The 12,453-nt window shown below is 44.5% G+C and overlaps 1 protein-coding gene across 1 annotated transcript in view; it reads left to right on the top strand.

The window, feature by feature from the left end:
- PDGFRB (platelet derived growth factor receptor beta) overlaps positions 1 to 12,453 on the top strand; it is a 234,991-nt gene that overhangs the window by 127,911 nt on the left and 94,627 nt on the right. Inside the window, exons 3-5 of the mRNA XM_069654064.1 lie at positions 1,493 to 1,789; positions 3,844 to 4,110; positions 9,443 to 9,570. Coding sequence (XP_069510165.1) covers positions 1,493 to 1,789; positions 3,844 to 4,110; positions 9,443 to 9,570 — 692 coding nt within the window. The remainder of the gene's footprint in view (positions 1 to 1,492; positions 1,790 to 3,843; positions 4,111 to 9,442; positions 9,571 to 12,453) is intronic.

The following is a 12,453-nucleotide window of genomic DNA, read 5'->3' on the forward strand; positions in this document are numbered from 1 at the left end:
CCTTTACCATGAGTGGGTTCTTCAGGCAGCTGGCAGCGCAGTATGTCTATTAGTGACACTATGGACCACATTTCTGAACTGAGAACATTGTTAAAAACATGACTTTTCCAAATATAGTGGCAGAGCGCCAGGGGACCACTCTGGTGGTGATAGTGCCGGTGTAACATTCCTTTAACATTTACATTAACATCTCATTTAAATCTTGGATGGTAAACGGGCACGAACAAACCTCTGCGTCTGTGTTGTTTAAAGGAATTCCTTGAAAGCGCCCTGAGAAAGTAAAAAATCCCACCGGAAGTTCACTGAGCCTCTGATAGCAACCAGCACAATACAACAGGAAATTACAAACAACTCGCTAGGAAGTCAATAAGAAAGCAATATAGGATAGGATATACCTTGGATTGCTTCCAAATGGCTTCCCCTTGTCATTGTTTTTCTTTCAACGCGTTTCATGCTGTGGTTAGCCTCCAAATCCCCTAGCAGAAATGAGAACCATAGTCCAATGTCTGACCCCCAATATAATGGGCAGTATGGCACTAATCGTATGTTTTAAAAATGGTGCAAAAATAAACCAAAGGTGCAAAAGAAAAATGCACCGTGCACAAAGTTTTACGTCAAGCGATGTAGTCTGCAGTCACAGTTTACACAGCCCCTGATCCTTCATATCACATGGTTTATGGATTAACGTTTTTCGTCTGTGCCCATATTTGTTCAGTCAAGAGCATCCATGTTGCTTCCTGTACTTTTATTGAGCCAGTCCTGTGAATCCACAAAAGCAGGCCACAATTGCAAGTAGCTAGTGGACGCATCAATCGCAGAATTCTTCTGACTCCCTTAGCGGGAATCCTCCGAACCACCAGCATCTATGTTTGAGTTACTATTGTCAATCATGGCACCAAACCACAAAGCCTTTGCTCCCTATTGTGGGGGAGGGGAAGAAAGGTGTAAGAATTAGGAGATGATGGAAGTGGTCTTGGACAACAAACATCAAAGTCCGTGGTTTTGGTGGGTTTGACCCATTGATGCCAGTATGGTTTTGTACCTCACAACCAGTAAAGACAAAACTACTGGGAACTTCATGTGCACGTTCCCATTACAGATATATTTATGTTTACATACACTCACTATAGCAGGAGTCTACTACCTTTGCCTTTCCAGATGTTTTGGACCACAACGCCCATCAGCCCTAGCCAGCAAAGTCAATGTTGAGAAATCATGGGAGTGGTAGTCCAAAACAACTGGAGAGCCACAGGTTTCAGACCCCTACACTATAGCCTACTTGACCAAGGTGGCAGGGGAAAAGGAGGGGAGGGCTCTGAACAGAACATGTTGTTCTTCTAAAAGGAGTCGGCCAAGATTCCCCCTTCAGTCGGCCTTTTCTAATCAAAACAGTGGCTATTCATCGGACTAATTCATTGTGGGGAGGGATGGCAACTGGACAATCGAAATGGTTGCTGTCTTCCGCTCTCACTGTTACTGTCCTCCTTTGAAGGTGTTCTGGTGGTGACTGGAAGCCCAAGACCCCGCATCGTCCCCAGTACCCCCCTGGAAGTGACGCTGAATCTCTCCAGCACCTTCTCCCTGACGTGTGAAGGAGAGGCGAGGGTTGCCTGGCAGCATGACGACCTCCTGCTCAACACGACAGAGGAGGACAGAGATGGCGTCTTCTCCAGCCGCCTGTCCCTGCAGAATGTCACAGGCCTGGACACTGGGAGGTACACCTGCTTCTACAGCCACTCCCGGCCCCAGGAGCACCAAGCAGGCCAGGAGGTCTACATCTTTGTACCAGGTGAACATTTATGATCATGATGTCATATCAAGTCCTATCTGCTTTTTGTCAGTTAAATGGAGCGCAAGTGTCTACGAATGCACCTCTCAAAGAAGTAATACTTAATCGTTTAAAATTGGGGATAAGCAATACTAGGGAAGGTTTAAGAACTCGTATGTATTTCCAATAAGGCCGTACTGTAAAGAAATCTAGCGGATAGGCCGGAACTCAAGGAACGAGTGAATTCATTAACAACGAATGAATGTATGAATTGATAAGAAGACTGAGTCGCCCTTAGGAGGTGATTCCTGCCAGATGAAGTCATGGTATGGAAGACAGAAGAGCTGTGATGTCAGCAGAGGCCTAGACAGGGTAGGACCTGAATGTACAATCTGTAAATGCGCTGCGTTGTCAATGTCACTGCGGCGGGCCCAACTACATTAGCTTCAGGCCCCACTTGTTAGACGATCCTGGCTACTCCTCTGGATGTCAGTATCTTTCGAAGAACCCCATGATTTGCCTGAATGTGGTCCCCAGAGACCAAGCCTTTCATAGTCATGGTGCATGCATGGACAAGCAAGGTTCACAGGGGTTCTGTGTGATTTATTCAAATTTATTTCATCAAGGGAGAATTGGTCGTTTGTTTTTTTTCTAATTTAGGGACATTTTATCTATGCAGAGAGACCTTGCACAGCCACCCCATAACCCCTTACCTTTATTATTCACCTAACCCACCCCCCACACATATATTTGCAGTAAAATGAAGCAAAACAAATGTGACCAGTTCTCCCTCGATGAAATCTACTGCTGCCAAACCTCCCATTCGCGCTTTGGAAGAAGCAGTGGGCTAGGTGGATTTGATGGAGGCTTTAGTGGCATAATGTAAGGTGTGGTCAGGAACATCATCTTTTAGAGTTTGGTTTATTGGATTTGTAAAGCACACAATAGCCAGGTATCTGGCATGAAAGGATGTGCTTACATGAAGCAAGGAATAGCACAACAAAAAGAAGTCTTTCTCATATAAAGAACTGAATAAAACACCAAAGATCTAAAACAGAACCAATCGCAGTTACCCAAAAGCTCTCAGGGACCAAACAAAAAATAGACTTTAACCATACTCTAATAACAACATTTTAAGGATTGATATGATGTGATTGGTTATTTATAACGTGCTTAACACCCAGAAGTTTCTAAGTACGGACCCGGGGATCAAACCTGTGTTGCTCCGTGTCGTCTTGCTTCCAAGGCGAGCAAGTTGAGCTATCCTCCCGACCAAAACATGTTTTGTTTATGTTGTCACTGAGTTATTCGATGGCTATTATTGGAAGGCATTTATGGGTAACATGTAGGGTCTGTAATGGCAGTTGTGCCTTCACGCCACGGGAGTGATCAGGTCCCAGGTTTTTCTGTTACCATCAATTTTTCTGCAGCGTTCAACGATGGCCGATTTCGAAAGGCCAAGGCATAGAGGGTTGGTAAGTGGGGAAGTTTGCAGTGGGTGAGTTTCCTCTTGCTGGATTCTGGAACCCTGCCATGGAAGGCATAGTGGGTGATATGCAGGGGTGTGATTCGTGTCCTATGTGCTTGGCCGGGAGCCAGTGCAGTGTTCTGAGTACTGGGGTGATGGAGTCACATACTCAGTGTTGCAGGAAGAGCCTGGTTGCTGCATTGTGAGCTCTCTGCAGTATGATTATGAGATATTTTGGGGGCCCAAGGTGGAGGCTGTTTGCGTTCTGTAGCCTGGAGAGTAGATATGAAGTGATTGCTGTGATTCTGCGATCGATAGTTTAGGGGAGGAAGGAAGGAAGGAAGGAAGGAAGGGAAGGGAAGGGAAGGGAAGGGAAGGGAAGGGAAGGGAAGGGAAGGGAAGGGAAGGGAAGGGAAGGGAAGGGAAGGGAAGGGAAGGGAAGGGAAGGGAAGGGAAGGGAAGAGAGCTAGCTTTCCCAGCCCTACTGGACTTTGCTTGACACCAACATGTTGTGAAATCTAATTTCTGTATACATCAGTGCTGCTGCTAGTTCAAACTAGCTAACGATTAGCCTCTGATCACTCTTTCTTCTTCCCTTTCTCTAAAGATCCTTCACTGTGGTTCCTTCCAAACGAGGCCAATGAAGAATACATTTTCCAGACAGGCACCAGGGAGGCCACCATGCCCTGCCGAGTCACCAACCCAAAGGCCCACGTTACCCTCCACGAGAGGAAGGCGGAGAGCCACACCCCGGTGGTCTATGATAGGCAGCGGGGCTTCCAGGGCCATTTTGAGGACACAGTGTACCAGTGCAGGGCGGAGTACGATGGGCAGGAGATGTACTCGGAACACTTTTACGTGTACAGCATCCAAGGTGAGTGAGCTTAGTACTTTCGCCCTCCAAGGCAGAAGGAGGCCCTTTGTGTCTGGACCACTAACATTTCTGAGCCCTTGTACCTGGAGTCAACCACAAAGTTTTAACCCATCTACTGCAAAATGCCCAAAGGCCTCAAGAAGAAGAAATGTGCATGAAACACTCAATATTACTTAAAAGCGAAATGCAGCCAGCCCAAACAGCCATGTTTGAGGTTTGTTAGCCATCCTTTCACCCGTCACAGTTGTGAAGAATTTGAAACAGATAGACCCTCTGCTTGACTTAATTTTAATGAGAGCCTAGAATTGTTTCGGGGGAATTTGTAGCAGTATTTTGAGGGACTTTTTACCATGAATTATAGCAATCAAAATAACTTTACCTATGTAGCCATCAAAACGTCTTCCTTGTGGTGAACATTTTACAAAGCTACTGCTATCCAGCTAATTTGCTACTCGTAGTATTGTTCACCTGGGTGCAAGGCTGCATCTAACCATTAGCACGTGAGGATGTGATGTTCAGGTGAAATACACATACTGTCAAACTATTTTACTATCTTTGGTGACTCTGGGTGGCAAGCATTTAGCTTTCGGGGATGTGCTCTACTCATTTTAGTCTGCAGTTCCCCTCACAAATCTTCCAGGACTAAAATGTATCCAGCCCGAAGGTGATGGCTGGCGTGAATTGAGACCAATTCACCGCGGTGCAGAGGGACACCCGTCTAATGGTGTTGATCAACGAGAATCCATTTGTATAGTTTTTGAGGACGGTTTCCAAGCTCCTCTTGAAAAGTGCGGTGGAGGGTCTTGTATAGTTTGGTCTCACTTTAGACAACAGAACCTTCGCCACTAAGACCCAACCTCGTCCTCGGAATCAGAAAAGGGGGGCAGGTCGGCCTTTTAAAACGAACTGGCCTTTTTTTGCCAGAGAAAACAGCATCTGACAGTGTTTGCATCCATCAGGTATTTTTAGAGGAGTAGAAACTGCAGTGCTACCTTTTTCCAATATAACTTACACGGTGAGTATGTTTTTAGGCACCAACAATGCAGCTGTTGCACCTTATGCTATGATCTCAATTGTCTCTATTCTGCAGGTGTGGAAAACATCCTTTCCACAGGATTCAATGGTAACATGACACCTGCCATCGAATCTTCTGGGTGTTGGGATTGCATGGCTTTGCTGGAGGAAGGACTCGAGAGAAGTGTCTATCAACTTCCCTCCATGCTTCCTGCTGCTACCCAGGCCAAGAAGAGCTGATTCAAAGCTGAGGGGACCAGGTGGGGGAGTAAATTGGTATATTCCATAGTTAATTATAAAAAAATACTTCTATTCCTCTTTCTCTCCCTCCGATTTTCCTCTCTCCTCTACTTCTTATATCTTCTCTCTCCTCTCCCACAACCATCTACTACTCTCGCCTCCCTTTTTCTCCATTCTCCACCCTGACTACTCTCCAGCATTCTGTACTCCATACTACTCTCGACTTGCACTACTCCCCACTACTCTATTTGCCCGCTACTCTCCATTCCCACTTCTCTCTCCTCCCACTACACTACACTCACCATCTCCTTCTCTCAGTCATCCTTCTCTCTCTCTCACCTTTACCTGGTTCGCTCACACTCCCGTACACTCCCTACAGTTAGAATTAGACTCAGTCACTCTCGTTCGCTCACCATATGCGCAGTCTCAAACCAAAGTACCACTTTCTCTTACCAACCAATGCCTTACCTTGATATGCTACAGCATTTATAATGCGTCTATACATGAGTGTTTCAAGGCACGATGAGGCAAGGGAGTGGGAGCAAAGGGAGGACAGAAACAATGATCTTACTAGGCCAAGTGACATTGAGATGTCACACACACTGTGTAATTCTCCTCCACCTCTGCTGCACTGTCCTTCCTCTGCCTGCTCTCGCAGTCTGCCTTCTCCTCCCTTGAACTCACTCAAACACCAACACTGCCATGACCTTCCGGTCCCTTTTATCCTCCCCTTGCCCTTCCATTCCTCCTCTGCCTCAGCTCGTTCCTCGGACCAACCCCTGCTTTGCCCTCCTCCAAGAACTGGGTTCGAGAGATGAGAAACCGTAAAGCAGTCCTTAAGCGACAGCCCCTTTTCGTCTGCTGGTCCACCGGCATTCTGCCATGCTGGCCCACTACAAACAGAGTATATTTCAGCATTCATATTCGAGGGTGAAGGGCATGTGGATTGCTGGACTGTCTTTCCATGATGCATCGTTGGCTTTCTGTTTGCTGCCGCGTCGCTCGCCGGTCGGGTGTTTGATCAGGTCTGGGTATTCCAGTGGCACAAGAGAAAAAACACTAGCCAGCATGCTTTACTGCAGGAATGAGGCAAACAGAAGTGGTACTTTGCACTTTCATCCAGGCACATGTGGAAGGGACAGAGACTGGGGCCCATTCGACTCCCCCACCCCGTCTCTGGGGCAGGACCATCTAAGGCAAACCCTTTGGTAGGCCTCCTGCCTCAGATTGACTGGAGTATGCATTCCCCCTTGACAGGGTGAGATTTCTCATTTTACAGGGGTAGAAACTGGTCTGTTAGGGGAAGACTGCCACAGGTGTGTTTTACAAGAGCAACTGCTGGCATGATGGGCCATTACAGGTGTGTTCTTAAAGGGACAAATACTGGCATATTGGGGTGAAGCCATCACAGTTCTGTTGTCACAGGGGCAAAAACTAGCATTTAGGGAAAAATACATCACATGTGTGCTCTTACAGGGGCCAAATGCTTGCATATTGGGGCAAAACTATTATAGGGTTGTTCTTACAGCAGCACAAACGGACACTTTGAGGCAACGCCATCGGAGGAGCACTCTCACAGAGTCAAATACTGGCATTTCAGGGCAAAGCCATCACAGGTGTGGTTTTACAGAGGCGCATACGGGTATTTTAGGGCAAAGCCAACACAGCTGTGTTCTTAAAGAGACAGATAATGGCAGGTTGCGACAAATCCATCACAACTGTTTTCTTACAGGGGCACAAACTGGCATGTTAGGGCAAAGACATCACAAATGCATTCATAAAGAGGGCACAATCATCACACATGTGTTCACAGAGGGGCAAATACTGTCTGGCAGGGCAATGCCACCACTGGTGTGTTCTTATAGGAGCAAATACAGGCCTTTTGGGGCAAAATGGCTTTTGGCAAGTTTTAGTCAAGGCTAAATCAAGAGGACTACTGACAATATGAAGCAGAAATATGAAGTCTTGGAAATAACTGGGGCCTTAGAGCCACTTTGATTATTGTATAAAGCGATAGGAAACACCCTAAAATCTACTTAGTGCAAAACAGCTGGCAGGAATTGGAGGACAGCAGACAAGATGAGGAAGGCCATGCAATGTTCTTTGAGTTCATTGCGCAATCACTGGGGAAGAGGCATCAATGTCCAATATGAGGAAAGGTCCGACCATATCCTGCCAGGACACGTGGGATACCAGACTCCTTTCTTAATGAAAGATGGAGCCAATGTTTCTTTTTCATCAGATAGGGAATGTAAATGAATAAAGCTCTGCTGATACATGAATGAGGATTAATAATCGGACAGGAAATGGCACTTATGCATTGATGGGCTGCCTGTTTCTCACAGGTTCATCGCCCGATTGGTGTAAATAGGAATATCACCATTTAAAAAGAATTGGAGCTGCCTCAGACAAAGCATAACTGCCTCATCAATACAAACAGGAGCTCCGGCCTCTGTCTTGCGAGACACAGATAAATGGAGCGAGACATTGGGATACAGGCTATCAGGCAGGTTTTAAAGGGACACACGGATACGCCTGCTGCCATTGGGCTTCACGGAGAAGCTCTTTAGGGTTATTTATAAGACTGAACAATTCAACAAGTACAAAAAAATGCATTCTGCTGAATTCTCAGCATACCTAAGTAGACCCCTACCGCAGGTAGGGTCAAGGGTTAAATATGTCTGTGATCTAATGAAACCTATTTATTTGTGGAGAAAGTTATGGTGTAATGAAGAGGCAACCTTGACTAATTTATTGATGCTGGACCTGGAGGCTAACCTCATCATAACCTCATCATAACCTCATCATAACCTCATCATATCCTCATCATAACCTCATCATAAATAGCATCCACTGGTGACATCATGTAAGAGATATTGTAATCAGCTAAGGCCTGACCCAGCGAGACCGAATACAAGGGGTGGAGCCTCAGCTAATGGCGTCAAAACTGGCTGCAGAAAGAGAGGAGTCCTTTTCTAGTAGATCAATGGTTAGCTCGTATGGTACAACGTCCTTCCATCGTGGGATGAAAGGACGCTGGGTTTTTCTCAGTTGTCATTTCAATGTGAAAACTCATCGAATTTTGTAGGGGGTTAAAAAAATATATAAATGGTGTCTGGGTGTTCGGGAATAGTTAAATAATTAAAGAGGATGGAGGGTTGGGGGGGTGAACCCCCAAAAATAAATAAATGAAAAAAAACGAGTTTTCTCGTTGAAATATCCACAGAGAAAAACCCATCGTTGTTTCATCCCGCGATGAAAGGACATGGAACCGGTCGTATAGTCCATAAGCACCAGTGTCCACTCCATGGTGTCCACATGTTATCCGGGTGGTTCCATTGAGAAAATCACAAGCCCCTCTTAATGCGTATGACGTTGGGCATACGGCCAACCGGCAGCCAGCAGGAGCGCTTGAGAAACATAGGAGCTCATTTGCTCAGGAAAGAGCAGAACCTGTGCAGCATGTTCACATTTATTTTATAACTTATATAAAGATATTAGAAACGTTAACCTGATAAGATTACTGAGAAAACAGGCTATGAGGAATGTAAGATCTGCCATGGATGTGTGCTTCAACTTAAGTGTATTTGTTGGGTAACTGGATAATTTGCGTTAAGGGCAATAAAGAAGAGAATTACATTATTTCATTTAGTGAGCTTAGAGTGAAGACATTATAGCCTTCATTGTGAAGTGTGCTGGATTTATATAATAATTAATCTTAACTTCGAAGCCAATCATTTCATTTTGGATATGCACAAGGCGCTTTACATGTTGCTGTATTTTCTTCATAGTTTCCGTAGTAAATGTGTACAATAGTGCTGTAGTTATAGTATCTGCACAACTCACTTAATGATATTTTCTTAACTTTGGAATATTGTACAGGGTTGCCTTTGTATGTTTTATTTTACATATTGTTTTTAAAATTGTATTTGGAGTAGTTATAAAGCACTTGCATATGCCTATACCTAAGGCTGTATATAAACTATTATGGGATGAAATATTGTGCATTGATTATTCTTGACTGGCTGAGCCACTGACCATGAATGGTGACTATTAACCTCTTCCTTTCTCCCTTAAGTCTCCAGCTTTACAGCGTCTATCAGTGCGGCCCAGACACTGGTCAGGAAAGGAGAAAACATCACAGTCATTTGTGCAGTCAATGGAAATGATGTGGTGTACTTCAGCTGGGCGTACCCCCGCCAGACGGTGAGTTGATGTCAGGTTCATATAGATTTACCAGACGGAAGCTCCACCTCACTGCCGGTGTCTGTGTCTAGAAGGGAGCCTTGTGTGCCCATAGTGTGAGGACGCATCAGTCGGCGGGACTGTAATATATATATATATATATATATATACATATATATATTTAGGAAAGTCCATTTGAGCCAAGTCACACATTCCACAACGCCACTTAGTAGCCATTGCTGGAAGTTCACCTCCACTCCTGAGCCACAACAGCAAGCCATTGTGTGCATGCAATTTAGCTCAAATGCCGACCTTTTTCTATATATATATGTTTGAATTTGGTTGGCTGGAGTGTTCATTTTCAATGTGCAGGTGGCGTAGTTGGTATGCCTGTTGTTTTTTGGAGCATAGAATTTTCACGTGTTGGTATGGAGAGCAGTAGTGAGTGGAAACCTTGATGGGCTTTGGGACCATTCCGGTGTGGCCATACTGACATCCAGGTAGTGGTGCACCGCAGGTAGGTTAATTGTGAGAAGTCTTAAGGTTCCCTGGAAAAGGCTGGTTGGTGTTCCTAGCAGCGCATAGCGTGCAGCACCTGATTCTAAATCCCATTGGACAAAGACGATGCAAGACATACAGTGGAGTGAATTCACTTCAAGTGACGATCCTAGTAGAGACACAGAGGAGCAGACCTGCAGTCGAGCACGCGGCAGAAAAGTCACAGGGGGACAAAATCAGAATTGAAAACCTAGGAGCAAAATTGCAGTTTATCAGATTTGCAGCGGGACGCATGGTAGCAAAATCACAGTGGGACACACAGGATCGCATGAGAGCAAATCCAAGAGGGGCAGAATCATAGTAGAACAACACGATGCAGAATTGCAGTGGAACACATTAGAGGTAAATGAGTGGGACATTTAAGAGCAGAATCACCATGGAATATGTGGGAACAGTATGTTATAAGTAGAAAGTAGAATGCTGGGAATTGCCTGGTATGTTTATACAGGAACCTCTTCCAGGCTTGGCTGCAACATACAACACTGCCTTAGGGTGTAAGATGGCGATACCCTAGAAGTGACCGAATCCAATATTTTCGAGGAAGAAGTGACCAAATTGTTTTTTTTATTTTTTTACTGAAAAAAAACACTTTCAAAATAAAATATATCTGGGGCTGGGGTAAGGGATATTTCTAAAGGTAGGGGGGAGGAGGGGAGCTGCGGGGGGATCTCCCCCCGCAATTAAAAACACATTTTGGTCACTTCACTCTGTCGTAAACATGGATTAGGTCAAATCACCCACATCTGTAAAATGGCGGTCTTAGAAGGTTCCGCGAGTGCTGCATTCTTACAGTTTAGAGGATAACTGTGATTCTGTGATCAGTGATTCTGAAGTCTGAGGTTGGATGGCAAATATTTTTCAGCATAACATTTGCAATATGCACGAGACTGCCTCCCAGAATGTGGAATTCTCAATCCAACTGATTGCATTTGGGATCAAGTTACACTCGTAGCTGATAAATGTATGTCTTGACTATGGGGAAAACACTACAATACCGAGGGCATCTCACCTTCACCAATCACTATCCATTCCCAGGAAGTCATGTTTAGAAAAGTTGAACAATTGCCTACAAAATGACTGTTAATTATTTAACAAAGAGAAAAGTGACTATTGAATTCCTAGTGGCAGCACTTAAATCAGGAAGGTGTGTGGAAGTGACTGGTATTCTCATGACTCTTGGTCAATCAGACAGTACTAGAAATTGCCAGAGCTCATAGGGCAGCATGGAGTCTTACTTGGGGGATGGGAGAGAGCGGTCCGATCCTTACCTTATTACAATAAAGAGTTCTGGAATAGAAGTTCAGAAGTTGGATAAAGCAAGACGTGTGTGACTTATTGATATATATTTGATACTATTCTCCAAGAGGCATGGATAGAGGAAGACATGTTGTTCAATTGGTTAAAAAGAAACACTGAGCAAGGCCTAGCGGAGGTCGTCCTTGTGTATGATAATGTGAAGGAAGCAATGCTTTGCCATTAGGTGATGTGTGTATCACACTAACCTATGCAGGTGAGCTGTTATCACCACAGTTGTTTAGAAAATATTGTTTGTTGTGAAAAATCTTTGGGTAGTTCATCTGGGTATCCAAAATATGTCTTTGTTTGATCAGTAAACTTAAATAGAAAGTTACACAAAAATATTCGATCAGAGTTAGGCTCAGAATCTGAAATAATGCTGCCAACATTTGGTCATGGAGGGATCTGTAAGATTGGTCAAAACCTTTCAGAAGAATTGGCTTTGAAGAGCATGGGATGCTTCAGTGAGCACCTTGAAGGACGCAGCTGTATAGGGCAAACAGTATTACCCAAATTGACCTTTTCAAGTTGACCTTTTGTCCTAATTGACCTAATAATAGTGGTCCTAATTGACCTTCTGCATAATTGACTTTTACCTGTATCTTAGTTATTTTATATATGTGTGTGGGGGGGTTAGGATAATAAATAATATAAGGGGATTGGGTGGGGGGTAGTGGGGGGTTTTGGATTGGGTGGGAGGTTGCAGGGGGTTTCCCCCGCATATATGTCCTAATTGACCTAATAAATTAGATCAGTTGTCCCGCAAGCAATTCTCCCGCGATCAATTGCAATTAGAACAATTCGTATACATACAGGCAAACACATTCTTCAATGGTCAGAGAACATTTATCAGTCATCAGTTTGTTGGCCAGTAGTATTGGAAAAGTGTGTCCTTTTCATTTGTTGGAGAAAAAGAGACCGAGGCAAAAGTGCCTTCGGTGTGGGCCGCACACCCTTGATTCCCACTAAGGGTTAATCGATTTCTTTTGTGATCGTTATTCAGTTAATAAAATCCAACTTCAATCGTAATTCACAGATGTGTATATTTTT

This window comes from Ambystoma mexicanum, chromosome 3q (genome assembly GCF_040938575.1).
Source record: "Ambystoma mexicanum isolate Mex_15411 chromosome 3q, UKY_AmexF1_1, whole genome shotgun sequence".
Taxonomy (NCBI): domain Eukaryota; kingdom Metazoa; phylum Chordata; class Amphibia; order Caudata; family Ambystomatidae; genus Ambystoma; species Ambystoma mexicanum.